Source organism: Zingiber officinale, chromosome 1B (genome assembly GCF_018446385.1).
Source record: "Zingiber officinale cultivar Zhangliang chromosome 1B, Zo_v1.1, whole genome shotgun sequence".
Lineage (NCBI taxonomy): Eukaryota > Viridiplantae > Streptophyta > Magnoliopsida > Zingiberales > Zingiberaceae > Zingiber > Zingiber officinale.
In genome coordinates this window covers 105,094,391-105,121,760 of record NC_055986.1, presented here as the reverse complement: position 1 = coordinate 105,121,760, position 27,370 = coordinate 105,094,391, and the positions used below count along the sequence as shown (strand labels likewise).

The window sequence follows — 27,370 nt, the reverse complement described above, 5'->3', positions numbered from 1 at the left end:
TTGTTTCACCCCCAAATTTTACCTTATTTATAAATACCCCCTAAATCTTTAAAATTACCAGAACAAACTCTGACATGTCCTCTGTTTCCAGATTTCCCCCTGGAAAACGCCAAACGGAGAAACTCCACCACAAAAACTTATTGAGTTCAATTTAGCTACCAAATCGCAGGGAATATATCGATTTCAAAATTTGATGGCTTACATGATTCGATACACGATTCGATTTCATACTTGAACGCGTCCAAGAACAATCCCAGGGAAAGCCCGGCCTTCCAGTAATTGAAGACGGTGATTAGGCTCTTGAACTTGTCGAGAAAGGTAAGTGAAGCTCTGTACATGAGGGCACCGATCCCCTCCACCACGACAACAGCTAAGCCAGCAGAAAGAATGTCCCAGTCGCCGGTTTGCCCGATCACTGTTGCAAATGCTGTAGCAGAGTAGAATCCTACCAAGAAAAAGAAAATTTTGATCCATATCCCTTTCCTCAACTGCTTGATCCGAGCACTCAGCTTAGTTTGAAAAGATTGAATCGTTCTTATCAGTCGAGTTGCACTGCTGGTGCTGCTTTCAGGTGTATCGGATTGGTTGCCGTCTGCCATACTCCCTGTCGTCCAGTTCAGCCTCCTTTGTTTAGATATGGTACTATGATGTTAGTCATCATCAGCAGGGGAAAAATTTTAGGAGAAAGTAATATCTAAATAGTAATTCGGGAAGGAATTGCCTGTTTGAGATGATTCAATGACAATAAAACAAGGATATCCACTAACAATCTTGTACAAGTGGAGAAAGATGTTTGAAGCATAAAAATTAACTCATTAAATAAAACTACAACGATGATTCAACATCTTCAAAAAAAATTATGATTATATCTTGTTAATAGTTTCATAGCACAGTGCAACTAACCTGGAATTTTTAGCACAGGGAAAAGTTGGCCACACGAAACAAATGCGAGGAGGAATCTTTCCAGCACAATGAATAAAAGTTCTTTCTGGATATGTCAAGTGCAAATATCGTCCGCCTCGTGTATGGATAAGCAAAGTATGTGGACAGAATGCCAAAGCTAAAGTATGCATTGCCATGATCTTCTATGCGCCTGTGCCTGTAAGGATTGTTATCCACCTTAACAAAAGCTTGAGTAATTAGACAGTAAAGCAGTAGAAGGAATATTAGTTATTGCAAAGGAATAAAATCTGCCACAGGAGTGCGGGCTTTGAATGTTGGTAGAGGTTTAACCTTGCCATTCCTGCATCAAACTGGGAATATCTCATAGTTTCTTTAGGCCAAAATACCAGTGTTCAAAATTGCGCCCTAGGCGGCCGCCTAGGCGCTATGCGGCAGGATGCCGCGTCGGAAACCAGCGAGGCGGAAGCCCTAGGCGGTCTTCGGCGGTCCTCCGCGGGCTTCGACGGGCTTCGGCGGGGTTCGGCGGGCCAAGCTTTTAGGCATGTTAAACCCGATTTTTAGGTATTTGCCAGGCGTTCGTTTGTTTCATCGCCCCGACTGTTCGTCTTCCCTGATCGCTCCCTGATCGCTTGCTTCCGGTAAGTTTTTGTTTCTGTTCATTTTTGTTTCATCGCACTTTGTTTGTTTCTCAAATCTTCGTCGCGGCAACACCGGACGCATCGCAGGTGTCAGACGCTGCCGGAAGCTTCGCTGGACGAGCCGTACGCGTCCGGCGAAGTCCGGCGTTGCTTCGAGCAACGCCGGTAGAGTCGCGATGCTTCTGGCTGTGCCAAAAGCTTTCCGCGCGACGCTACAGGCGCCACTGGAAGCAACGCCGGACTTCGCCGGACGCATCGGACTCGTCCGGTGAAGCTTCTGGCAACGCCGGAGCCCTCCCGCGAGCCGCCGGTGGCAGGCCGTGGCGTCCGCCGTCCGCGCGAGTCGCGAGACTCGCGACAGAAGCGTTTTTAGCGTTTTTTTTCCTTTTTTAAATTTTTTTTAGATTTAATAAATTAAAACAATTCCTAACTCCTAACGGGGATAATTTTAATAATAAGGTTGAGTTCATAAACCCTAATAAAATTAAGATCCCAATTAAATATATTTAAAATTTATCTTTTTTATAATAAATATTATTAATTTATATAAAACAAATTTAAATATATAAAATTCTAATAACCATTATTAATTTATATAATCATATTTAAATATATAAATAATATATTTAATTTTTTAAAATAAATAATATTAAATATTAATTTATATATTAACATATTTAAAAAATTATAATAAATATTATCATTTATCACTTTATCAGATTTAAAAATATAAAAATATTTAAAATTAAAAAACATATAATACATATTAATAAATTAATAAATAATATTTAATTATTTATAAATTATAAATTTTATATATTATAAATTTATATTAATCGGATTTATACATATTAAAATTATATTAAAATTTTAAAATTTTTAATAAATATTATTAATTTATATAAATCATATTTATAAATTTTATATATTATAAATGTATATTAATCGGATTTATAAATATTAATTATTAAAATTATATTAAAAATTTTAAAATTCTAGTAAATATTATTAATTTATATAAATCAGTTTTAAAAATATGAAAATTAAATTAAAATTTTAAAAATTCTAATAAATATTATTAATTTATATATAAGTATATAACAGATTTAATAATATAAAAAAATATATTTAAAATTAAATTTATTTAAACCAATATCTAATAAATTTTATTAATTAGATTAAGATATATAAAAAAATATTCTCAGACTTGTTAATGACTTAATGTTATATTTCATATTTTCATTATTTTATATTGTATATTTGTATGGTATAATTAAATTTTATTATCATATTATGTCTTGTTATATATAATTTTTTTTCCTTCAGATTATCTGTTATCAATGGCAAGCAATCCATCTTCGACAGCATCTGTCACTCAACCCGAATCCGGAATTCTTAGAAGAAAATCAAATAACATCGGATGGGAGTTTGGGATATTGATTGATCCTAAGAACCTCGACAAAATTAAATGTAAGTTATGTGGAAAAACAATGTCAGGAGGAGTGTATAGGATAAAGGAGCACATTGGAAATATACCTAGAAATGTATCGGGTTGTCGAAAAGCATCTCAAGAAGACAAAAATAAGTGCAAACAGGCTATTTTAGAAGGGAGGAACAGAAAGAAGAACAAAATAATGGAAGAACAAAGTTGTAGAGCAGAGGTGGCTATTTCCGTAGATGAAGAAGGTCTTGAAATTGAAGGGATGGATGGAGTTAAAAAACCTCTTCCACTTGGCCCCATGGATAGATATGCATCGGCAATTGCTCCAGAAAATGCAGGCTCCAGTGGAAGTAAAGTACTTCGGTAAAAAAATATAAATGAGGCTCTTTTCAAAGAGAGAACTCAACAAGTTCAACAATATGTTGAGAGATGGGTTTATGAAAATGGAATCTCATTCAATGCTGTTGATAATGATAGCTTCAAGCAACTAATGGAGGCAGTGGGTCAATTTGGACCAGGATTCAAGCCTCCAACTCAATATCAACTTAGGGAGTCACTATTGAAAGCCAAAGTTGAAAGAACAAAACAATTGCTGAAGAAATATGAAGAAGAATGGGCAAAGAATGGATGCTCGATCATGACAGATGCATGGAGTGATAGAAAAAGAAGAAGCATCTTAAATTTGTGTGTTAATTGCAAGGAGGGTACTACATTTTTAGAGTCTAAGGAGTCTTCAGAGGAGGCACATACAGCTGAACTTATTTTTGAGTATGTTGACAAGTGTGTTGAACAAGTAGGAGCTCAGAATATTGTTCAGATTGTTACAGACAATGTCACCAACAATATGGCTGCAGCTAAATTGATGAGAGAAAAACGACACGGGATCTTTTGGAGTTCATGTGCAACTCACACTATTAATCTCATGCTTGAAAGTATTGGCAAACTTCCACGATATAAAAAGGTGATTGAGCAGTCCAAGGCTTTTACCATTTTCATCTATGCTCACTATAAGACTTTATCATTGATGAGAAGTTTCACGAAGAAGAGAGACATAGTCCGACCAGGAGTTACCAGGTTTGCATCAAATTTCCTCACATTGCAAAGTTTGATTGAAGAAAAAGCTAGTTTAAGGGCCATGTTTACAAGTGATATGTGGGAGAAATGTAAATGGTCAAAAACAAACAAAGGAAAATTGGCTTACTCTACAGTGATGAGCATGAGTTTTTGGAATGGTGTAACACTTTGTTTGAAAATATTTGCTCCTTTGGCAAGAGTTCTTCGATTGGTAGATGGAGATAGAAAGCCATCGATGGAGTTTCTATATGGGGAGCTTCTTCAAGCTAAAGAAGATATCAAGGTGGCTCTGAAGAACGTGGAATCAAATTATCAGCCTATCATAGTCATTATTGAGTCAAAAAAGAAGGATAGACTTGATACATCATTGCATACCACTGCATTTTTGTTGAATCCTTATTTTTACTACAAAGATAGTTCGATTGCTCTTTATGAGGAGGTCGCGATGGGGATTTTTGAATGCATGGAAACTTTGCATGCCAATGAGTTAGATTTACAAGATACAATTATTAACAAGGAATTTCCAAAATAGAAATAAGACTGGGTTATTTGGAAAAACATTGGCAGCAAAAGCATGTGAAAAAAATGATGATACATTTGATCCATGTGCATGGTGAAGTACATACGGTGCTCACACACCTAACTTGCTAAGGGTGGCATTGAGGATACTTTCATTAACTACAAGTTCATCTGGGTGTGAAAGAAATTGGAGTACATTTGAAGGAGTAAGTTTTAAACTTTCAGTCTACTCTTTAATTAAATTAATTATAATTTTTAACGTCTATACTCTATATTCAGGTACTAACTATAGTATTTACTTTCTCTGTTTTTTTAGATTCACACAAAGAAAAGAAATAGGTTGGATGCCAACAGGTTGAACAATCTAGTAAGAGAAAAAGAAAGAAATGTTGATGTCCTTCTTGCAAAAGATGCTTCAAATGCACAAGGTTGGATTGTGGATGGTGGGGAAGATGATGAAGTTGAACTAGGTTCCGGGCTCACTTGGCAAATGGTTGATGAAGCAAGTAGAGCAGATGAAAATCTACAACCCCGAAGAAGCTCCAGAGTGAGAGAACTCCATGAAGATGATTTTGAATCCGAAGAAGAAGACGAGGATCACAATAATGATATTGAGTTTGTGTCCGATGAAGACCAAGTTATTGAAAATTATGGAGAAGAAGAAGCAGAATAAATATGAGTCTATGAGATATTATTAGTTGTGTAATTTTGAACTCATTTTGTTAAGACATGATTTATGTTATTTAACAATTATATTTTGCTTAGTGGTTACTAGTTCACAATGCATTGTAATCTTGAATTGAACTATTGCTACTATTTTCCAATGTTCTACTGTTTACTATATGATTATGATAACTTACTGCATGTTCATTTTTTTGTATTGAAAAGTATGTATTTATTTCAGCATACATAGTTAGATCTTCATTGCTATGAAATTGTTTAAGACAACATTTAGATTACATATAACATTGTCCACAGTCCACATAAAACAAGGGATACAGAGGAATCCGCCTAGCGGCGCCTAGTCCCCGCCTAAGCGGCCTAGGCGCTAGGCACTGGTCTACCGCCCGACTAGCGCCTAGCGAATTTTAGAACCTTGCAAAATACACATTCCCCCAAGTTTTTTTGGTCACTTTGCCCATCTAAGTTTGAATCCATGACTGATTATATCTCAGTTAGGTAGTATTGAGTTGTTACTGGAAAATAGCCTACACATTCCTCAATCCATTGCATAGCGTGCAGGGAGAAAAACTATAAACTTGTTTTAGAAGTTTAATGAAGTCCTAATTTTCACTCCACCTTCCTCCTCTTTACTCGTCACCATGGACATGGTTCTCAACCTCGAAATTGATAGTTTTGTTACTCGGTTTCGGCATATGCACCTCTCATGCCCATGTCAAACACACAGAAACATGGTCAACCAAGTATGTAGAAAGAGTTTGAGCAGCGAGACTCATCTATGATGGCAGAAGAAGAAAGAAACCTAAAGGGAAGCTTACTCGGGCATTGTAGACTGTCCATGTCATGCAAGGAGGAATGTGTTGGTGCAATCGACCTCTAAGATTTTAATGTCAGACAAATATGTTTAAGTATGTTTAAGAATGGAGCTTGATCTAAGGAAGTCCTAGTTGTAGGCTAGGCAAGGGAAGTCCTAGTTGGAGGCTAGGCAAGAAAAATCTCGGTATATCGTGGAAGCCAGGTGAATAAGTTTGGAGGATCTGATCCCTGGATAGTCGAATACTGAGGCGAGAGAAATCTAGGTATATAGTGGAAGTCAGGTGGATAGGTCTGAAGGACCTGATCACTGGGTAGCCGAATACTGAGTCTTGGTGAGTGAAGCCAAGTGGTGAAAAACCTAGGGGGAGATAACCTTAAGTAACGAGAAGTCTTGGAGGAGTGAACTCCAAACAAGGTTGATCGGATGGGCGGACGACCGGACCAACGGATCTCGATAAATCTAAGATTAGGTTTACCATTATATTTTGTATTACTATTATTGTTATTGGCTAATATAGTATTGCAGGAAAGGTCTTAGTAGATCAGGTGAACAGACACTGAGCAGGCAAAGTCCAAACATGTCTGGAGGACCATGTTTGGCAGGTAAGTTGAGATAAACAACTGGAGGAGCGATAGTGAGGTCGGGTTCCTAAAATGAACAACCTAAGGTCGCTAATCCAACTGAAGAAACCCGGAAGGTTTCCAAGATGAGATCAAAACAGTTCTACTGTCCTTTATATTGCTCATACATTATAATATTATTATTGTGCTAACATCTGTGTTGCAGGGATACTTTGTTTAACACTGTGTTGTAGGTCCGACTGGATCGGTTGACCGAACCGGAGGATCGGTCGACCGAACAAGAAGAAATCAAGGCAGTGTTTAGATCAGACCAGAACATATCAGAGCCCGATCAAAGTTTGATCGGTTGACCGAACAGTAAGATCGGTACTGTTCAGTCGACCGAACCATGATGATTCAACACAGGCCAGTTCATCATCATTGATCAGAAGCAAAAGGAAAAAGGGTTGATCGGTCGACCGAACCCGTGGATCGGTCGACCGAACCAATCAACATTAATGCACAGTAAATACGAATCTCGGCAAATCTCGACGAACAGGGAAGGAGCCTGTTCGGTCGACCGAAAAGATGGATCGGTCGACCGAACCCTTAATGAGCAATTAATGCCAGAGATCGAGCCAGCATCATAATCCAGCCAGGAAGGAAGGGAGCTGGTTCGATCGACCGAATAGAGGGATCGATCGACCGAACGTCCATTACACCTATAAAAAGAGGCTCTAGGTTTGAGGTTGTACAACACTTTCTGATCGACTGAAGTTCTCTTCTGCAAGCTGCTCGTGCTACAAGTCTTCATCAGTGCTGCAAGTCACTCCGTCCGATAGTACCGACCAAAGCTTCAACTCTATTACTTGTCGGTATATTTTATTAGCTTGCATTGTAATTAACTTAAGCAAGATAGTAGGTTGTTACTATCTTGCTCATTTTGTACGTTCTGCTTCTTTCCGAAGATTTCGGAAAGAAGGGTTATAGTGGATTGTCCATCGGTGCGGTCAAGGACCGCGGGTCTTCGAGTAGGAGTCGACCTAGACTCCGAACGAAGTAAACGAACTTGTCTTTTTACTTTCCGCTACACGATTCTGATTTCCAAAGAAAAAGAAGAGTTTTAAAAGAGCGCGATATTCCCCCCCCCCCCCCCCCCCCCCCTCTCTATCGCACCCATTCGATCTAACAGAATGGAAGATCCATGTCACTACGTGGGAGAGGGCAGACAGCTAAACAATCATGTGGGGAGGCCTCCATCTCATGTCGCTAGGAAGGGAAGAACAAGGAAGACTATAGCACAACACGCAATTAGGGTTATATTTTTTTCTACAAAATTTTATAATGCCCCTAAACTATACCATTTTATAGAATGATGGAATCACAATCTTGTTTATCCTTCACCACCTCAATTTTTTATCATACAACTCTAAATGTGAATTATTGATAGTGGCCTCCGCAACATGCTTTTACTGGTGAGCGGAAATACCCTCCCATGTAGTAGTCTACTCGGTTTTTTTATTTACCTCTCTACATATGGCTGTGGGACCGGCCATGTGGGGCGCCCGGGATCAACATACACACGCCTAGGATCAGCGTATGACCTTTTTGCAAAAAAGAAAAGATAACTATAAGAATAAAATAACCATTCCACATGGTTGTAGCTTGACAAGAACTAGCCATGGCAATAGGATGGATATCTCATCATTGCCCGATATATTTTAATAAGCTTGGAAACACATTAAACGAATAAAGGATGGATTTGAATAGGATATTAGACAATTGAGTTGTGGTAGGTACAAGATGAATTTAGGTTTAGAAACCAAGGTAGAAGATACTTGAGTTGATCTAGTTTACTTGTAATAAATCTATATGCAGAATTAAAACTCTAATCTTCTATTTTTCCTATATAGATGTTAGTATTACCTGGGTATTCTTAGACAATTTCTGTAGGTATCATGCCCGCCATACCTAACAAGAAGCAATTCCTTGAACCATCAAATCTATTATATTCTAAGAGCAAACAAGGCAATCAGCCAATCACTGTCTTTTGCTAAGTTGCGAATACATTTCCCATTTTAGTCATAGCTTTAGTAAAAGATCATGTATAAATCATGATCGGAAAACAAGCTCCTACTAAGATCACTGCTTTTGAGTCTTTATAGGGTTCGTTCAATGCACAAAAAAATGTATTCCCTTTCGTTTCCAATAAAAATATCAAATCCATTAACTCATATAACAATTCACAATTATGGTCAAGAAAACATGCTTCGAATCAAGATATCAAACATATGAAAACGATCGACTGACAAAGGAATGACTAGCCATTAACTGGCATCACAACTACGGCCAAGAAACTGAAGGCATCACAAGCCACCGCAGTCTTCTTCAATATATCCTCTCAATGTTCCAATTTGGAAGTAAATTAGTGTTATATAAAAGGCGGAGCGTTTCCAATCCGAGGGCAGAAATCTAACCTGAAGGCGAAAAGAAATTCAAGGAAACCAGGCTCGTCGTGGGGCTCGGCACTTCGATCGATCGAGAAAGGGCAAAGCTGCGATTTGAATGCAAGAACCAAGCGGGGCGTGGATCGTCCATCAACCAGCTGAAATTGCATCGTAAGAGTTGCGGCGGCTCCTTCATGTAAACCTAACCTTGTCTTTTTTCAGCATAGTTTCCAAACTTTACAAAGAAACCCAGTTAGTTTTGAAAATTTACGGAACAGCATATGTTGACCACAGGTCAGTATTCAGGCTGCTAATAGGAAAACGGAGAAGGCAAAGCACAACTACCACTCTTCATCGATAATCTAAATACAATTCTCTTCAATTTCTAGTTGTTGCTGTGTATTAAGAACATGATTACATCAACTTCATATCTAATTATGGCTTCCAAACAATTTGCATTGGTTCATAATAATTCAACAGCTCTGTCTGAGAGAGAACGCCACTGCTTGTGCCCAATGCTTCAGTCTTGTTTTAACATGCTCTGGATCGTCGCCTGTAAGTTTAGCAATCATTAGATCACCAATCAAACAATGGAATTCTCTCTTTCTTGATTGCGATCTGGAAAGTTCTTTAATTTTTTTTTTTTGTAAGTTTCAGATGATGCAAACGAGTTTGAGATGATACCGGGATTGCAAATCTTCCAAGCCTGGGCGTGGGTCATCCCCTGCTCGTTGGCGGGGCTCCGGGGGCTCGGAAGGCCGGCCAGCGTCGACGAAGAGGAGGTCGCCGTCGATGACCCGGGGGTTGGCAGCTGACGGTTCACGGCGAAGTAGAGATTGAGCGCCGGCAGCGTCATGCAGAGGTCCTGCCCGCCGTCCTCCTCGCTGAACCTGAAACCGAGGTCGATCGACCCTCGCAGCTCGTCCATGTCCTCGTCGGTCAGAATCCTCGCAAGCCGCCGCTCCTTTTCGAGCTCCTCCGCCGCCGAGCTTTTCCTCCTCTGCAGGACCTGCATCCGCCGCTGCTCCCACTTGGCCTCCATCCTCGTCTCCCTTAGCGAAAGTTGCTTCGAAAGCATCCTCCTACCGCCTGCATTGACTCCCTTGCCAGAGGCCACGCCGTAATTCATCCACGTTGGCGGCCTCTGCTCCATCTCCTCTTCTTCCTCCGACATCTCTCCCTCCGAAGAAGACGACGACGCCTTCACCTTGCATTTCTCCATCAAAATCGGCTCCAATTCCTCTGATTGCTTCAACATCAGTACTAAAAAGATGGTTTTTTTTTTTATTTTAATTTTTTTTGGCAATGGAAATATATATCCTCTCGCCCCGCTTCCAAGATCGCCGGAAATCTACACAAGCGACGTGCCCGTGTGTGACGGCCGCCGGTGGAAACGGGAGGAGGAAAGGAGGGGAATTGGTGCTTTTGCAACTGCGACCACTCCCCCTTCATCGATAGCGCCTACTCTTCTTCAATGGATAGAGGCGGACGAGCGATTTTACCGCGGCTATTAATTCGCAGTGGCTAATTTTAGAGAGGAAATCTGAAGGTCTGGAACAGCTCCGCCAAAATTAGCTCTCTTCTTTGCACCATTACTGCTGCTGCTGTTGATCTCTTCTACTCAATCCTAAAAGGCACACCTTAACAACATCATTAGCACCCCATTCTGCTATATAAGAATTTTTTAGATTTTATAGAATATTAAATAGTTATTAGTCAAGAAACAGCAGACGCTACAAAATTCAACTCTCCTTCTTCTTCCTCCGCTCGTGATCCTGGAGATTCAAGAGAATCACGGAAGGTGAATCCAAAAGTAGGACAGTAGCCTTCATCCTTCATGTTTTTGGTTAATCTTTTTAACTCCGCATATATTTTGTCGATATCGGGATGCTGCATCTCCTTGGCAACAAAAACATGGACTGTGTTATCGATATCAACCCAGCTGCATCCAGGATCCTTGTCCACCCCTCGTATCCTCATCAATCTTCTCACTCGTTCGACATCATCTCGCTTGCCCCAGGCAGCGTATATATTCGCCAAGCAAATGTAAGCCGACGAGTCCAGTGTGCCCAGCTCCATGAGCTTCTCCCCGGCAAAAGCTCCGATGTCAAAGTGCCTGAATTTGTGGCATGCTCCTAACATAATCCGCCACAAGCATGTTCCATGATCGATAGGCACGGATTCAATGAAGTTCTTGGCTTCCTTGAACAGCCCGGCGCGACTGAGAATATCAGCCATGCACGCGTAGTGTTCTATCTTCGGGACTAATCCATAATCGTCGAGCATCGACCTCAAGTAACTCCAGCCGCTCTCAACCAGACCGACATGACTACAGGCAGACAGTAGGTTGACAAATGTGACATGATCTGGTTCTGTACCCTCTTTCTTCATCTCCTCAAAGAGGTTCAAGGCATCAATCCCTCGCCCATTTTGTGAAAATCCTGAAATAACTGAATTCCATGCGACGACGTCCCTCTGAGGCATTCTTCCGAACACAAGACTGCAATTCGATAAATCGCCACACTTTGCATACATGGTCGATAGGGAGCTACCGATTGGAATCCCCAAACCGAATCCAAACTTCACAGAACAGGCATGAATTTGTTTGCCCTGTTCTACGGCAGCAAGACTAGCACATGCTCGAAGAGCAGTGGTTAGGGTGAGGTTGGTTGGCAATATGTTCTCTCTTCTCATCGTTCCATATAATGCTAAAGCCTCCTCATGCTCTCCGTTCTGCACATAACCTCCGATCATCGAGGTCCACAGGACGATATCGGCATCCTTCAACTCTTCGAATCCCTTTCTTGCATCATCAATGCAGCCACATTTAGCATACATATCGACCAGTGCACTTTTGACATAGGATTGGAGCTCGAATCCCACCTTGATCAAGAAGGTATGAGTTTGTTTGCCTTCAACAAGGGCTGCCATGTCGCTGCATGCGTTGAGGAGCCCTACAAATGTGAACTCAGTCGGCATGAATCCTGCAATCTGCATATGCGGGAACAAGTGCAGTGCCTTTTGGGAGTCACCATTCTGTGCATACCCGGTGATCATCGCAGACCATGTGATGGAGCTCTTGTTCGCCGACAATTCGAACATGAGCAGAGCGTCTTCCATGGTTTTACACTTCGCATAGAGGGTAATGAGGGAATTCTCGACGGATACAGAAGACACCCAGCCGTTTGTGATGGCAAAAGAATGAACCTGCTGGCCCATGACAAGAAATCCAGGGGCACTCAGTGCACTGAGAACGCTCGTTAAGACAAATTCATTCGCGGCGGCGCATTGACCTTCCTCGAGCATCAATTTGAACAGGCCGAAAGCTTCTTCACCGGACTTAAGGACGGCATAGCCGGATATCATGGCCGACCAAGACACTGAATTTCGAACAGGCATTCTATCGAACACCTTGCGGGCGTCCAGTACGCATCCCTGCTTGCAGTACATGTTGAGCAAAGAGCTTCCCAGGAAGACGTCATCATTATTACCCACCTTGATGGCGACGCAGTGAGCGCATCGGCCGAACCAAATATCACCGGGCGAGTGGGAGGCAGCGGTGAAGACGCCGGCGAAGGTGAAGCAATTGGGGAGGACACTGAGACCGCACTCGGCCCTCATTCTCCGGAAAAGGTGAAATACGGATTGGGAACCATTGGGGCCGATCTGAGAGTACGAATTGATGAGGGAGTTCCAAGAGACGACGTCCTTGCCGGCGCCGATGTCCTCGAAGGCCGCTGCGGCGCGAGGGAGTTGGGAGCACTTAGCGTACATGACCACGATGCTGTTGCTGAAGAATACGTCGGCCGTGACACCTGACTTGAAGGCCTTCCCGTGGAGGGCGCTTCCAAAGGCGAGGTTCTTCTGCTCCGAGCACCGGACGAGCAAGCGGAAGAGGGATGCGTGAGCGTACTCCGCGACGGCGGCCATCCACCCCTTCTACGAAGATTCCGGAAGCTGAGAATAGTTCACAGGGAATATCGGGGGAGCGGATCGGCGAAGTCGTAGAGTCGCATATATAGTGTTCGACGGATACTAATAGGGTTGTAAACGAAAAAGTCAGGGAGCAAATAAATTTGATTTTACGGGATGGGAATTTCCTCTAACGACGGATTTTTATTTTTTTTATTTTTTATTTTTTATTCATTAAATAATCAGATATCAAATATAAATATTTAAATAATCAGGTATAAGAACCCGAATATCCGAACGAATCTAATGGAACCTGAATATCCGAATTAATTTAGAGAGTTCGGTCTTATTTTTTAGGTTATTTTCAAAAAATCAGATTCACAACTGAGTTTTGAAAATCAGCATAACTAAGGTGGGTGTATTCAACATTAAACTTTTAATTATTTTAAATTATTTTTGTGAATTTTAAAAGTTTATATGTATTTAATCTAAATTTTATAAAAATCTAATGGTATCCAAATTAAATTTTTCTAGAGTTTTAAAAAGTCATGAGGTATTTAAATTTGACTTTTTAAAACTCTATGAAAATCTTTTGATATCCAATATTTTAATAAATTTTCATAGATTCTTTTAGAAATTCTTATATATAAATTTTAACCAATAAGAGCTCTCCAAAATACTTGGTACAATTTTAAAAATAAAATAAAAAATTTTCTTCTAATCCTTAGATTTCTATAGATTTCAAATTGATTTAATTTTTTACAAATAAGTCCTTTCTTTTCCCACTCCTCTATTTTGATTTTTTTTTTTTATCTTAAAGGTCTTGTCCTCGTTCAACCTCTCGGCGGCCTGCATCAACCTCTCAGCCTACATTTCATGCGAAGCTGAGCGTCCTCTGAAATGTCGTTCTCTGACATTAAAATGACAAAAAAATTGATCTGAACAGCTGAAACGGAACAGCAGCCGCTTGCAGTCTTTTCTCCTGCGGTGACTCATGGCGGTGGGCTGCAGGCGCAGATTTTTTCCTCTGGTTGCTCGTGATGGGAAACAATGAGTATTATCCGGTGAAGCCTGCGATGCACCGAAAAGGAAGAAAACAAATAGAAAAATTGTTTGAGGTGGTCGGTGATGCTTCCATCGACTACTTGCGAGCAGGTCTAAGTCAAAGTCGATTTAGACAGCGACGTTCTACGAAAAAGGAAGAGAAACTTGAGACAATTGATTTTAATATAAAATATATATTAATAAATCAAATTAATTCTTAACTTAATTAATAGATAATTTAATAAAAGTCTAATGAACAAATATTCTATAAAATTTATTAAATTTTAAAAATTCCTATATAAAATTTATATATTTATATTTATTTATTTTAATAATATTATTACTAATCAAATTAATATTAATTTTATTACTAATCAAATTTATCAATTTAACATTTTATTATAAGTTTGACCAAACTAAAGAGTTGACCCAACATTTTATGTTAATTTGGATCAAAATTCTAAATAAAAATATTTAAATTATTATAATATTTCTGGATTTAAAATTATATTATTAAAGTTTTTTTTTAAAGTGAGACGTTATCTTCTATTTATTTTTAGCCAAAATAAGATAAAAATATAAAAAGTTGAAAAAAAATTTTATGGACAAGTATGTTATTTATTATTTTATTAAAAAATAAATTTAATTAGTTATTTTAGGTTTTATTTGAAAATAAATATCGTGTGAGATCATGACTACCCACGCTTTTCTAAGATTGAATATACCTCTTAAATCCATAAGTTTCCGTAAATTTTACAAATGTATGTAAAAGTCTTTAAAAAAGTCTATAGAACTTAATGAAATTCTTTTCATAACTATATAAAATTTTATAAAGGTCAATAAAAATCTATCAACTACACAAAAGTCTATCATTAAATAAATAATTAATAAAAGTCATTCAATCTCTTGATTAAATATACCTCCATAAGTTTTGCCAACATAACTGAGTTTTGATGTTAATTTTATGAAAATACTAGTGTTGATTTTTAAAATTAACACCGTATTGGGGTTAACTTTCAAACTATTTAGTTTAATAAAATTAGAAATTTTAAAATTGAAAGGGAACTAAATTATCTAAATAAAAGATGTAAAAAAAACATAAAAACAACAAAAATTTTAAATAATCGAGTTAACATTTTAAATTCGGTTAATTAATAATTTAATCAAACTTTTCTCACTCCTAATAAATAATATTCGATCATACGATGGATGATCCTATTATAAAAAAAAAAAAAAAGAAGATGGTAAGCTGGAGATGTGATTCAAAGGTTAATGAGTCTAAAACTCCACGCGTCCTGCAATACGAACAGTGTTAGTGTCAGGCCAAAAATGAATTTCTGGCATGACCTTTTGACGCTCAAGTTGATGATCCCCGCAAATGAAGTAGTAGAAAACTGTAGTTAGAGCGTGTGAAATAATGAAATTGCATATACCTCCGCCTGTAGATAGGAACCCCCATTTATACTGTCACTGTAGTGTCTGTGCATGCATCTTAAGACATATGCACGTTTTTCAAAGTATCCTAGGAAAAAACAAATCAAAAAGTGTCTCTAATACCTTTCCGTAAGTGGACATGTAAATCTCTAATGTGACGGGCTAGAAGCTTCTAAAGTACGATTTACATGGTAGACATGCTCTGCTGCCAGCATCACAAACATCAAAAAGAGTACGAGGAGATATGTAGGTGGGCCCCACTATTGGCTAATTGGACCTCGCTTAATTTGTTCCTGTTCTGCTGTGCCGCTCGGAGCTGCTGACTTGTCCCCTTCTCCACTTCCCGACTGTCAGTAGTTACCTTCATTCGACCGTCCGTAAAGCCCAATCGACGAGAACTAGAAGCTCATTGCTTACTGCTTACCTCTTAACCCTAGTTACCGCTACCAGAGAGTGGCTATTCCGCACCCCTTGCCCGACCGATATAGGCTCCCGCTCGTCCGATCCGGTCGATCGCCTAGGCCCTTTGACCACTTTTGACCTTGATCTCCACGTTAGGAAGCCTTTTCCCCCTCTTATCCTTCCTTGGTAGGGCCCCTCTTCATCACGGCATCAATGAATATGGGAATGAAGACGAATATCCAGTCCTTAAATGGATATGAGGATAAAAATTAAATACCCAATGGGGATGAAGACAGATATAATAAATGGGAATTGGGATGGAGAATATGAAATCCGACCCAAATATGATCCATTATCATCCCTAGCTTGAGCTGAATTATTATTATTATTTTAATCCCAGTATCTAATTCTTATTATCTGACCAATTTGACCAATTCTAAAAGTGATAGGTCTAGTCTTACGAAAATTTTTCATTGACCACAAGGATAAATCAGAAAGTATAGATGAATCTTGACTGATGACCTAACTTCATAAACAATTCAAACTCTTTAGATATAATATGTCTTGGGTGATGCTTAAACTCTCATTCTCTAGAGAGTTTATTCTATCATTTATTATCGCACCATAATCCTGGTAGCTTGAACTAATTTATGTTCAATATATATATAATCAATTAATTAAATAAAATCAAATACATTCAACTAAAAAAACAATGTTCATGTATAAAATTTATGAAAAAGGATGATTTCACCGTGGCAAAATATCTCCCGTTATTTACTTATCGGTATCTTATAATGAGACTGATGATATTTGACTATTTTGTGTGAGTGATATGATCTTTTACTCCCATAGATAAAAATTATATATATATTCATAAATAAAATTTATGAATATATTTTTATATAAAAAAATAATTAAATAAATTTGTGTTATGAAATTTAATAATTAATTAAATAAGTTTAAAAATATAATATTTTAAACAAAATCAAATAAGCTTAACTGAAAGCTAGAAAATATCTTAATAAATCAAACTTAAGATTATAAAAAAATTAAATCAAATTTAAAAAAATCATTTCAACAATTTAGTGCATTTTAGGCCGGTTATAAATAAGTTTAGTACCGTCCTTATTTGAGTAAATATGAAGTGGGCCTGTTGACCTGTGAGTTGGGGCAGGCTAGAAAGTTTATCATATTTTTTTATTTTTTGTAGAGAGAAAATCAAAAGGGAATGAACCTAATTTTTTAAAACTTTGTTGATTAGAAAAATGGCCAAAATCTCTTTTTTTTTTCTAAATTGTCTAAGGGCGCCCATTTTATTTTATTTTAAATAAAAAAATACACCCCATTCTACCTTAAAATGACACAATTATCATCTAATCCTATTCTTATTATTATTCTTCCAACATATTCCATCTGAACTAATCGAGTGCGTTATAGCAGCTATGAAATTATAACAGCTAAATATATTGTAGCAATTATGGTGAGAAACGGTGATTATCTCGCCCTAACGCCTCCTCTAGCTCGTCCTCAGATCAACATGGAAAAAGTAAATCACGGATGACTATTAATTTTGAGCAGTTGAATAGCACATGGGAAGGACAGACACCCGACTATTAGTTGAGATTTGACCCCCAAATCTCAAGGTGGCAACACCATCATGCGCTAACCGACTGTCTATCCTGAGAGGACAACAACTATGATTTTATAGATGCTACAACTACAACAATGGTAACTTGTGGTTATACAATTACAATAATTGTAGCTTATAAATGTAGTTATAATTTTATAAGTGCTACAACTATAATAATAGGTACGACAATTATAACATGAAAAATAATCTTAATAAAGAGAACAAATTCCTCAAATCCTAAAAAAAAAAAAAAACTTTAAATGACTTTTTTAGCCTAACACTAAGCATTTCGAAATACACCTAATAACAAATATATATCTTAATAATTTTTTAATTTAATATATTATATATTTCATGATTCAACCTTAATCAAAGTTAAAAATATAATATTTACATTATAATAATTGTAATTTCGTAACGATTAAAATTTTATGATAATTTAATTATAATAATTATGATAATTTAATTGTAATAATTATTCATAATTACTATAACATGCCATCTATCAATATTTAGATAGAAAATATAGATAATATTTAGATAGAAATTATAGATAAAAGATAATAATGATATTAGTGTACTGAACAAAAATTGAATAATTATACATAAGACAGAAGCGGAAAAGACACAAGGACGAAAAAAGATTAGCAATGCAAAAATAAAGAGGAAAAATAACTCACAACAGGCTACAGCAACTGACATACCAGGTGCGGTATGTACAAATAGAATTTATATTTATTTATTTATTTTATTGCTTTTGTAACCAAAAAAACGTGTTCACCTGCTAAACTTAACTTGAAGAGGAAAACCATTAACCGGTACATTATTAAACTTGTTTAATTTTTGCCATCTCAAATTTCTTAAACTTATTTCACAGAAAAGATTCTTTAAGAAAAACAAAACTATAGGAAAATGATCCAACTAAAAGCGAACAAAAAATTCCACTACCAATACTTGCTAAAGAATATGAGAAAAACTGTGCCAGATGATAAAATTCCATTCCAAAATCCAAAGGCCAACAAAGAACACTCCACATGTTCAAACCAAACAAAAACATAATTGAAAATGTATACTAAAAGTTGCTAAAATGTTTTAATGAGCTCGAATAAAAAAAACTGGGCAAGGAGAGTTCTTCGATGTTCTTCAACTGAGAGAAGCAGTTATTTGAGTGGAATGAACCTGGAGGAGTGCGTGGCACCAATACCTGGCCTTCCGTGCTTCACAGGTTTGTATGAGATGGAAAACTCCGCCAAGTAATGGCCTATCATCTCAGGCTGTTGACAAAAGAACGATTGATGATCAGTGGAACAGCAAAGCCAAATCCAACCCTATCATTTGTCCTAGATATTCTATTAAGCAAGGATCCTAACAAGTAACAAGCATGTCGATACAATCCTCGGGACTTAAAATGTTCATAGAAATCTACCTAGTGTTACACAGTAATTCAATTTCTTCCATTTTAGTGCCATCAAACATCTACCGATGAGTGACACATAAATGCACACAGATTGTTGCGCAAAGAGAGAGCAACACCTCTCAACCTCTAAACCTCGGAAGAAGAGGAAGAAAAAAAAAAATCACACAGAGCAACAAGACAAAGAAGCAAAAAAGGAGAGCAACCACGAGGAAGGAGAAGAAGAGAAAGAAAAAGTGTTACCGTGGTTCGACGATTTGCCTACTCCACAAAAAGGCGGAAGCTTTATTAGAATTCTCTCTACACAAGAGAATCACATCTAATGATTCTTGTGTTTGTTGTTGTACAATAAGCTTACAATAATCCCTATAAATAATGCTAAACTCCAGATCCGGTAAAATTGTAACAGAATTTTGTTACGAAAAATCACAACAAAATTCTGTTATATAAAATCTTAACAAAATTTTATTACAAAAAATCTTAATAGATTTTTCTTCCATTACATCTCTCATATTAACCTTATCCAAATATGAGCCACCCGTCAACACAGACAAATGCCCTCTCAAGCGAGTAGCATGGACACAAGATATTATGACTCAAGAACAAGAATCCAAGATATGAATCTATGTTTGACACATAATTTGCTAAATGTGAGAATAAGGGGAATTGAAAGAAATGGGACACAGTAAAAGAATGGAACCAAGATTAATATAGTAATATACACAATGACTAATAAAAAAAGTCCGAATCAGTGACTCGTAAGTTTTTTTCAACCACTTTCCTTTCTCTTTTTTATTCCATAAGTTGTACTGTTTTATATTAACCATGAGCTTGTGTCCTAGACATGCCTAGTGGCTCGTAATTGAGTCAATGGTGGCCAATATTTTGTGCAGTATGCAGTTTGTTTGACATCTAGATCTCTGGAAACGTCAAATTCAATGTAAGACAATGTCTCCCAGGTAAAAGAAATAGTATAATGTAAAACAAACCTACCAAGTTCTTCTAATAGTACAAGTCACAAGTTGAAGAAGTTACCTTGATTTCAACCTGGTTAAAGGTCTTCCCATTGTAAACACCAATAATGCTTCCAATCATTTCTGGAACAATTATCATGTTCCTAAGATGTGTCCTCACAGGTTCTGGCTTCTCCCCAGGAGGAGCATCACGCTTCTGCATATTCAAAAATCATAACATATAAAAAAAAAACATGTATTGACTCAAAAAAGGATAACAAGTCAGTAAAAGCTGCACAAACTTGTCCATAATACTTAATAATGTATAAATCCACCTTAATTGGTTTATACTTCCATTTAGAATCAAATAAAAAAAACAAAATGTAACTATAAACCCCTAAAATTCTTCCCACTTGTGTTTAACTAAAAAAAAAAAAAAATACTCAACACAACAAAGTATAACCATTTTTAACAGTCTAAACAGTCTTGCTTGGTATAAGTCACAAGTTGATATGCTCATTTGAACTAAAACAATTTAAATATGATCCAAACAGTAAAATATCCTTCATATAAAATGCATCATATCTCAAAAATGAAACACTCATCTAATTTGATATATAAAGAATTTGCAATAGTCAAGAGAAGGTATAGACTCCCTAACCTATAAGAACAATAGTTGACATCCAACAATAGATTTAGAATACATGCCCATCTAAATCAATTATGCTTTCAACTATTTCCTCTAGCCAAAGAATTCAGCATACTGTAGCAAAAATTGCATAAAGGCAAGAGATAGTAGAAAATCAATTACCGCCTTGCGAAGCTTCTTAATCAGAGCCATAGGCTTCCTCTTCAACCCTCTCTGGAACCTGACCGCGTCGCAGCCACATCAAAAGGAGGAACAAATGGAACGGCTCCACGCAAAGGACACCAAATGAGGAAAATGAAATGCAAACCTTCTACGAGCACGTGCGCCGAATAGCTTGACGAGTTCATCGAGGCCCATGTCGAGGAGCTGGTCGAGGTCGACACCGCGGTAGGAAAACTTCCTAAAGGTCCTCTTCTTCGGATGCGCACCTCCGACGTCGACTGCGTCCGAAACATCTGCCTACAAAGCCGAAATCAATTTCACTCAGATTGCGGAATTGCTAAGGATCAACTCTAGAAGATGCAAAGAAGCAAAAGCAATCAACCATGTTCACTGAACTCTTCTTCCTCTTCTCCGGTTAGGGTTCGCAGCGGACAGCGGCGGCAGATCTCAGACGATACTTCGCTATGGCTAGGGTTGGGGATCGCAGGGATGTGCATTTAATATGGATTTGGATTAGCCTTGGGTCATGCATTCCATGGCCCATTAAGGCTGTGTCTAAGCCCATTAAACGAGCATATGATATGACTGTTGAGTTCATTTAATGAAGCCAACAGAGCCCATCTTAGACAATTGGGCCTGACCAGTCCACGTGTCTGTTAGCTTATGGCAGTGGAAGACGTGGAACTCGGACGATTGCGCATTTTTGGGGCAAACGATGAACTTGTCGTCGCAGCTTCGCCTACAGTGTACATGGAATCCTCAGGCACTGGTCGACGGGCATCCTTGGCCCTTGCCCCCTCCGAGATGGGAGAAATGGCACAGAGCGGCGGCCTCCATCGTCACCACTACCACGATGAGAGATCGGGCCAAGAACCGCAAACCCAACCAGAGAGGCCGCTACCTCAGCATCGAGGCTATACAGGCCGTGCAGGCTCTCAAGCGATCCGGATCGGTCCTCGGCAACCCACTGGAGCGCGTCCTTGCCTGTAAAGTTCGGCGATTGATCAAGGGCGACATGGTCGCCGTCCTCCTCGAGCTCCAGAGCCAGAGGGAGGGACTATTGGCGCTCAAGGTTCTTCTTTTGCCCCACCTTTTCGTTTATTCGATCTCATCTTATCAGTTTGTTAGGGTCGGCTCTGGTGTTGGGACCAATTTAGGACTCCAAATTCGAGAGCAGTGTCGAAAAGCTTTGATTATTACTCAATGAATATGCCTGTTAATTTTAGGGCAACCTTGAATTACTTCTTGAATTTTATACCGGATAAAGAAGATTTGTAATTAGCTCTTCAAAATTAAGTTTAATGTCATCCACGGCATTTGTTGAGATTTCCCAGCATTTGTTCTAACTGGAGTTGAACTAACGACTGAAATATAACATAAGTTGATATGGCCAAACTAAAACCAAACTGATTTTATAAAATTCCGTTTCACCTTTTTCCCCAGAGTTTCTTGGTGTAACTTATTAATTTAATTCCACGATGGTCGTAGCTTTATATGTTGTCTTTATTCTTATAAATTGACACTGAAAAACTCTTCTAACCATCCTTTTAGTTCTAAAATTTTATTACATAGTTTAGTTAATCAAAGTGTCTTCTTTCAGTAACTCTTTCAGACTTCAAATGCCATTAGGGTAATTTGTTTGAAATTACTCTAACCCCATTTGATTTGATGTTACAAAAATTGGTTTGTGAACGTTTCATAATTTTTCGTCATGAAAGCTTTCTGTTGCGTGGTCATCAAATATTTAATGAAGTACAGTTTTTGATCTTTTAATTTCTTTGTCATCGAGAAGGATATTTTCATCATTTGGAAATATAATATCCTTGTAGCTTACCGGTGTAGTTATGACTAACACTGTTTGTTGGCGACAATTACTTTTATTTCCATCTCTTGTTCTGTGAATTCCCTTCAATTTCTTTACCTAGTTTAAATATATTTCTCTTCATTTTGAAATCATTGATAGTTATATAGTTCCAAACTTTGCTATACTTGCAATTTAGGGCTCGACGTTAGTTATTCCATGCAAAAGTTTCTTGTTTCTATAATTTTCTTAATCATTGAAGGATTTGAATAATAGTTTCTTTTTGCACTGCCCCACATGACCATCACTTTCTATATGTGATACCTCTCACGGATCGTTCAAACATTTTATTTTATATTTTTTATTATGTTCTTATTTTAGATTGACTTGTGGTTAAATCCTATTTCCCTATTGATTTAAAACAAGGAAAAGGAATTTATGCAAATTTTAAATTTCAGATTCTAGTTTTGAGTTGTTTGATAACTATTCTAATTTGGTTTGTTATTTTTGAATTGGTAATCAATTTGTGAAATTATTGCATTTTTCCAATTTGCTTAGTCTTCATTAGGATAGTTACTAGTGTGTAGTAGTCCTTGTGCTCTAGAAATCTGTAGTACTAGTCTGTATACTGATTGGCATATGTATGAAAATATTGTCTTATCAATACTTAAACAAGGTGAATTCTTGAGGTTTGGTTTGGTGAACTTGTCATTATGCCTATTCTCATAATTAACACTGCTTTCTAAAAGTAAAAAGTATTCCTATATATATGGGTGCATAAGAATGTTGTGTTATGCCTGGAATACAATCATGAAGTTGAAAATACTAGATATTCCTAAAGGCATACCATCAGAAAAACTTTCTTGACCAATAGGATAGATCAAGAAAACCGCAACGCTGCAACAGGAGTTGAATATGCAACAGCAATCCAAGGACGCATACCCAAATGGAAACTTAATTCCCACTCATGACCCATGTAACAAGCTACACCAAGTAAAAAATGTAGAACAATTAACTCGTAAGGACCGCTATTGTATAACCACTCATCAACAGATGTTGCTTCCCAAATTAGGTAAAAATGCAAACCTATAGCTATAGGAGTAGGAATAATGACACTAGAAATAATATTATTTCCATGAAGTAGAGAACCAGAAACTAGTTCACGAATACCATCAATATCTACAGGAAGGGCAACAATGAAGGCGATAATAAATACGGAAGTTGTGGTTAATAAGGTAGGGATCATCAAAACACTGAGCCATCCAATGTAAAGACGGTTTTTAGTGTTGGTTATCTAATTGCATAAGCGACCCCATAGGCTTGTACTTTCGCGTTTCTCTAAAATTGCAGTCATGGTAAGATCTTGGTTTATTCAATTTATTAAGGACTCTCAAGCATATGTATTAACTATTCATATTTATGAGTTGGAGAATAGAAGACTTGTTATCTAACAGTATAACATGGTTTATATGTCAATGTCAACCAATATCAACTGAACTAACATATATCCATCTTATATATCTATGACTAAATACAAAAAATATCTACGACTAAACAATTTGTAAATCAAGTGAATAAAAAAATATTTTTTTTTTTATTTTTTTTAATGGGTAGCCCAGGACTCGAACTCGGAACTAATTGGATGGAGTAGATATTTTTTCCTTTTGGTATAATAGGTAATAAATCCCTCCTCAAAATGTGCATGCATTTTTCATTGTACATGACTTTCCCTATGTATACATATAAAAAACATCCCAAGAAGAAAGTAAAGTGCAAACAAGAATTTTGACTACTCAGTTGATTCAAGCAGTACACATGAGCATTTCAGAATGATAATTTTTTGAATATTTTTTCTCTTGATCTATAGTACATATACAATGCCTCATGAGGATATTTTTAGATACCAACAATTGGACTTTAAAACTACAGTTGGTCATATGCGCCAAAATCAATGAAGTGTATACTTTTATTTCCCATGGCACATTTATGATCAAGCAGTGGTGCTTAGAGGTTGGAGCATGATTTATATAGTTAATGAAGTCCATAGATTGATATGAAGGAATAAGATATTTTGCTTGGTGACCATAATCTTTGACTGTAATTTAACAAATTATTTCCTTTGTCATTGTCAAGTATATTTGGTGTCTTGGAGAAATGTTATCTCCTAATAACATGATTTATTTTGCGAGCCATTTTTTGGTCATATCTCTCAGTTTTTGAGTTTCCAGTATTTATCCACTGGTTAATTGGTTTTTCTGAAACTATATTTTAGATTCATGCTGAGCGCTGAGATAATACTAGAAATGCTATTGTCTGCTAGGTATTTGAGGAGGTTCGCAAGGAACATTGGTACAAACCCCAATTATTATCATACAATAATATGATCGAACTACTTGCATCTTGTAGTTTACCTGAGGAAGCCGAGCAGGTGTTCTCGTATCTAAAGACGGAGCATTTGGGTGCTGATACTGAGGGTTTTAATTCACTCTTGAAGACCTTATTGGATTTTGGTTTTATAGCTTCCGCCATGGACTGCTTTCGCTTGATGAAATTGTGGGAGAGCGAACCTGATGAATCGACGTATTCAATATTGATCAACGGCTTGAAGGCTAAAGGAGAGACAGATCTTTCTATGTCGATAAGACACGAAGCAGAGCAACACATGGGCGGGTCGTTGGAGTTTATAGAGCAGAACTGAGAAATGCCTATACTCTGAGCTTAAGAGGGGCGTATTCAATGTTACTTTTAATTACTTTGAATGTTACTTTTGACTTTTATAGATTTTAAAAATCTAAGTGTATTTAATCTAGATTTTTATAAATTTTATAGAAATTTAGGGGTATTCAAATTAGATTTTTATAGAGTTATAAAAAGTCATGTGGTATTCAAATTTGATTTTTTTTAAACTCTATGAAAAATCTTTTAGTATCCAAAGTTTCAATAGATTTAATTCTTTTAGAATTCTTTGGATATAAATTTAACTAATAAAAGCTCTCCAACATACTTGGTATAATTTTAAAAATAAAATAAAAAGTCCTCCTCACCATTGAGATTTCTATCGACTTCAAATTATTTTAATTTTTGTTACGAATAAGTCCTTTTTCTTCTCACTCCTTGGTCTTATCCTTGTTCAACCTCTTAGCGGCCTATATCAACCTTTCAGCATGCATTTCATACGAAGCTGAGAGTCCTTTGAAACATCATTTTCCAATGTTATAACGGCAAAATAATGGATTGAAACGGTCGGAAGGGAATGATAGTTGCTTGCAGCCTTTTCTTCGTTGACGGCAGCTCACGGCGGCAGGCTATGGGCGGAGAATTTTCTCCGGTTGCACGTGATGGGAAATAATGAGGAGTGTCATTAGGTGAAACTTGCGGTGCGTCGGAAAGAAGGAAAATAAATAGAAAAATTGTTTGAGGCGGTCGGTGATGTTTTCGTCGACTACTTGTGAGTAGGTCGAAGTTTAAGTCGATTTGGACAGTAACGCTGTCCGTACAGGAAAGAGAAACTTGAGACCTTAAGTTTTAATATAAAATATATATTAATAAAAAAAATTAATTCTCAACTCAATTAATAGGCAATTTAATAAAATCTAATGAAATTAAATCCTAAAAATATTCTATAAAATTTATTTAAATCTTAAATAGTTTTAGATAAATTTTATATATTTATATTTATTTATTTTAATAATATTATTACTAATCAAAATAATAATATTATTATTAATTTTATTACTAGTCTAATTTATTAATTCAACATTTTATTAAAAATTTGACCAAATTAAAGGATTGATCAACATTTCATGATAATTTGGATCAAATTTGTAAATAAAAATATTTAAAATTATTATAATATTGTTAGATTTAAAATTATATTATTAAATTTTTTTTTAATTACAAATTGAGACGTTATCCTCTCTTTGTTTTTAACCAAAACAAGATAAAAGTATAAAAAATTGAAAAAAAAAAATTATCGACAAATATGCTATTTATTATTTTATTAAAAAATAAATTTAATTAGGTATAGGCTTTGTTAAAAATAAATATAGTGCGAGATCATGATTCAAAATTTAATACACCCCTTTAAATCTACAAGTTTTCATAAAATTTATAAATATATGTAAAAGTCTTGTAAAAAATTTTATAGAACTCCATAGAATTCTTTTCGTAACTATATACGATTCTATAAAAATCAATAAAAATATATTAACTCCATAAAAATTTATCATTAAAAAAAAATCAATGAAAATTATTCAATCTATTGATTGAATACACCCCTCTAATACATATCAGGGACTGCTACAAAACATTGTATATGATCATTAAAAAAAAAAGTTTATCATTATAGCATAAGGAACTTACAAAGCATTGTAAGTTACTTATGCTATAATTTCCATTTGAATTTCATTCTATGAAGGGCTGTTGTTGAAGTTTGGAAGTTCCACTGTCATTATTGTATGGCTTTTCTTTCTGTAATATTGTAACTTCTAATTTGCTTTTCATTGCCTTTAAAATTAAATGTGCCCCCAATTGGATCCTATTGAGCTACCCGTATAACAAAAAGGAAAAAGAAAAATGAAAAAGAAAAAAAGAGCAGTCAATTATTTTTAGGGTGCGTTTAATTGAGAGTTATTTTTGATAATCTTAATTATTCATCTAAGATTATTAATAAAAACCTTATTTGGTTTAGGTAATCGATGATTCTCGAATAATAATTCCATGTCCGATACGTTAGTAAAAGGGACATGCAACCAAGAATTGAAAAATTTAGGTTTTTCTTAATTCCGGGATTAACGATTTTTTTTTATCCAAAATACTCTCGGATAAGAGAAAAATATGACAAAAAAGAAAAACGTAAAAAAAAAATTAAAATTTAAAAAAACATAAAA

The 27,370-nt window shown here is 36.5% G+C and overlaps 5 protein-coding genes across 7 annotated transcripts; 1 reads left to right on the top strand and 4 right to left on the bottom strand.

Annotated features, from left to right (window-relative positions):
• Nucleotides 1-16: 16 nt before the first annotated feature.
• Nucleotides 17-9,283, bottom strand: LOC121970916 (ycf20-like protein). Of its 3 annotated transcripts, XM_042521934.1 has the most exons (4): nt 9,111-9,283; nt 8,560-8,604; nt 904-1,099; nt 17-642 (listed from the first exon to the last, which is right to left on the bottom strand). In XM_042521934.1, the coding sequence occupies exons 3-4, from the start codon at nt 1,077-1,079 to the stop codon at nt 156-158; spliced, it is 663 nt and encodes a 220-aa protein (XP_042377868.1). In that variant the 5' UTR covers nt 1,080-1,099; nt 8,560-8,604; nt 9,111-9,283; the 3' UTR covers nt 17-155. The 3 variants fall into 3 exon arrangements, with proteins under 3 accessions (XP_042377868.1, XP_042377859.1, XP_042377875.1); XM_042521925.1 differs by lacking the exon at nt 8,560-8,604; XM_042521941.1 differs by lacking the exon at nt 8,560-8,604 and having other exon boundaries at nt 17-624.
• A 125-nt stretch (nt 9,284-9,408) lies between these two features.
• LOC121970898 (pentatricopeptide repeat-containing protein At2g33680-like) lies at nt 9,409-13,126 on the bottom strand. The gene is made up of 2 exons (XM_042521900.1): nt 9,765-13,126; nt 9,409-9,633 (listed from the first exon to the last, which is right to left on the bottom strand). The coding sequence occupies exon 1, from the start codon at nt 13,008-13,010 to the stop codon at nt 10,797-10,799; it is 2,214 nt and encodes a 737-aa protein (XP_042377834.1). The 5' UTR covers nt 13,011-13,126; the 3' UTR covers nt 9,409-9,633; nt 9,765-10,796.
• LOC122040647 lies at nt 9,554-10,338 on the bottom strand. The gene is made up of 2 exons (XM_042600041.1): nt 9,765-10,338; nt 9,554-9,633 (listed from the first exon to the last, which is right to left on the bottom strand). The coding sequence occupies exons 1-2, from the start codon at nt 10,336-10,338 to the stop codon at nt 9,554-9,556; spliced, it is 654 nt and encodes a 217-aa protein (XP_042455975.1).
• A 5,343-nt stretch (nt 13,127-18,469) lies between the features above and the next one.
• LOC121970887 (40S ribosomal protein S15) lies at nt 18,470-21,170 on the bottom strand. Its single transcript, XM_042521890.1, has 5 exons — nt 21,063-21,170; nt 20,826-20,977; nt 20,681-20,738; nt 19,952-20,086; nt 18,470-18,776 (listed from the first exon to the last, which is right to left on the bottom strand). The coding sequence occupies exons 1-5, from the start codon at nt 21,063-21,065 to the stop codon at nt 18,663-18,665; spliced, it is 462 nt and encodes a 153-aa protein (XP_042377824.1). The 5' UTR covers nt 21,066-21,170; the 3' UTR covers nt 18,470-18,662.
• A 175-nt stretch (nt 21,171-21,345) lies between these two features.
• Nucleotides 21,346-25,332, top strand: LOC121970878 (pentatricopeptide repeat-containing protein At1g62350-like). Its single transcript, XM_042521881.1, has 2 exons — nt 21,346-21,752; nt 24,802-25,332. The coding sequence occupies exons 1-2, from the start codon at nt 21,396-21,398 to the stop codon at nt 25,177-25,179; spliced, it is 735 nt and encodes a 244-aa protein (XP_042377815.1). The 5' UTR covers nt 21,346-21,395; the 3' UTR covers nt 25,180-25,332.
• Nucleotides 25,333-27,370: the final 2,038 nt, after the last annotated feature.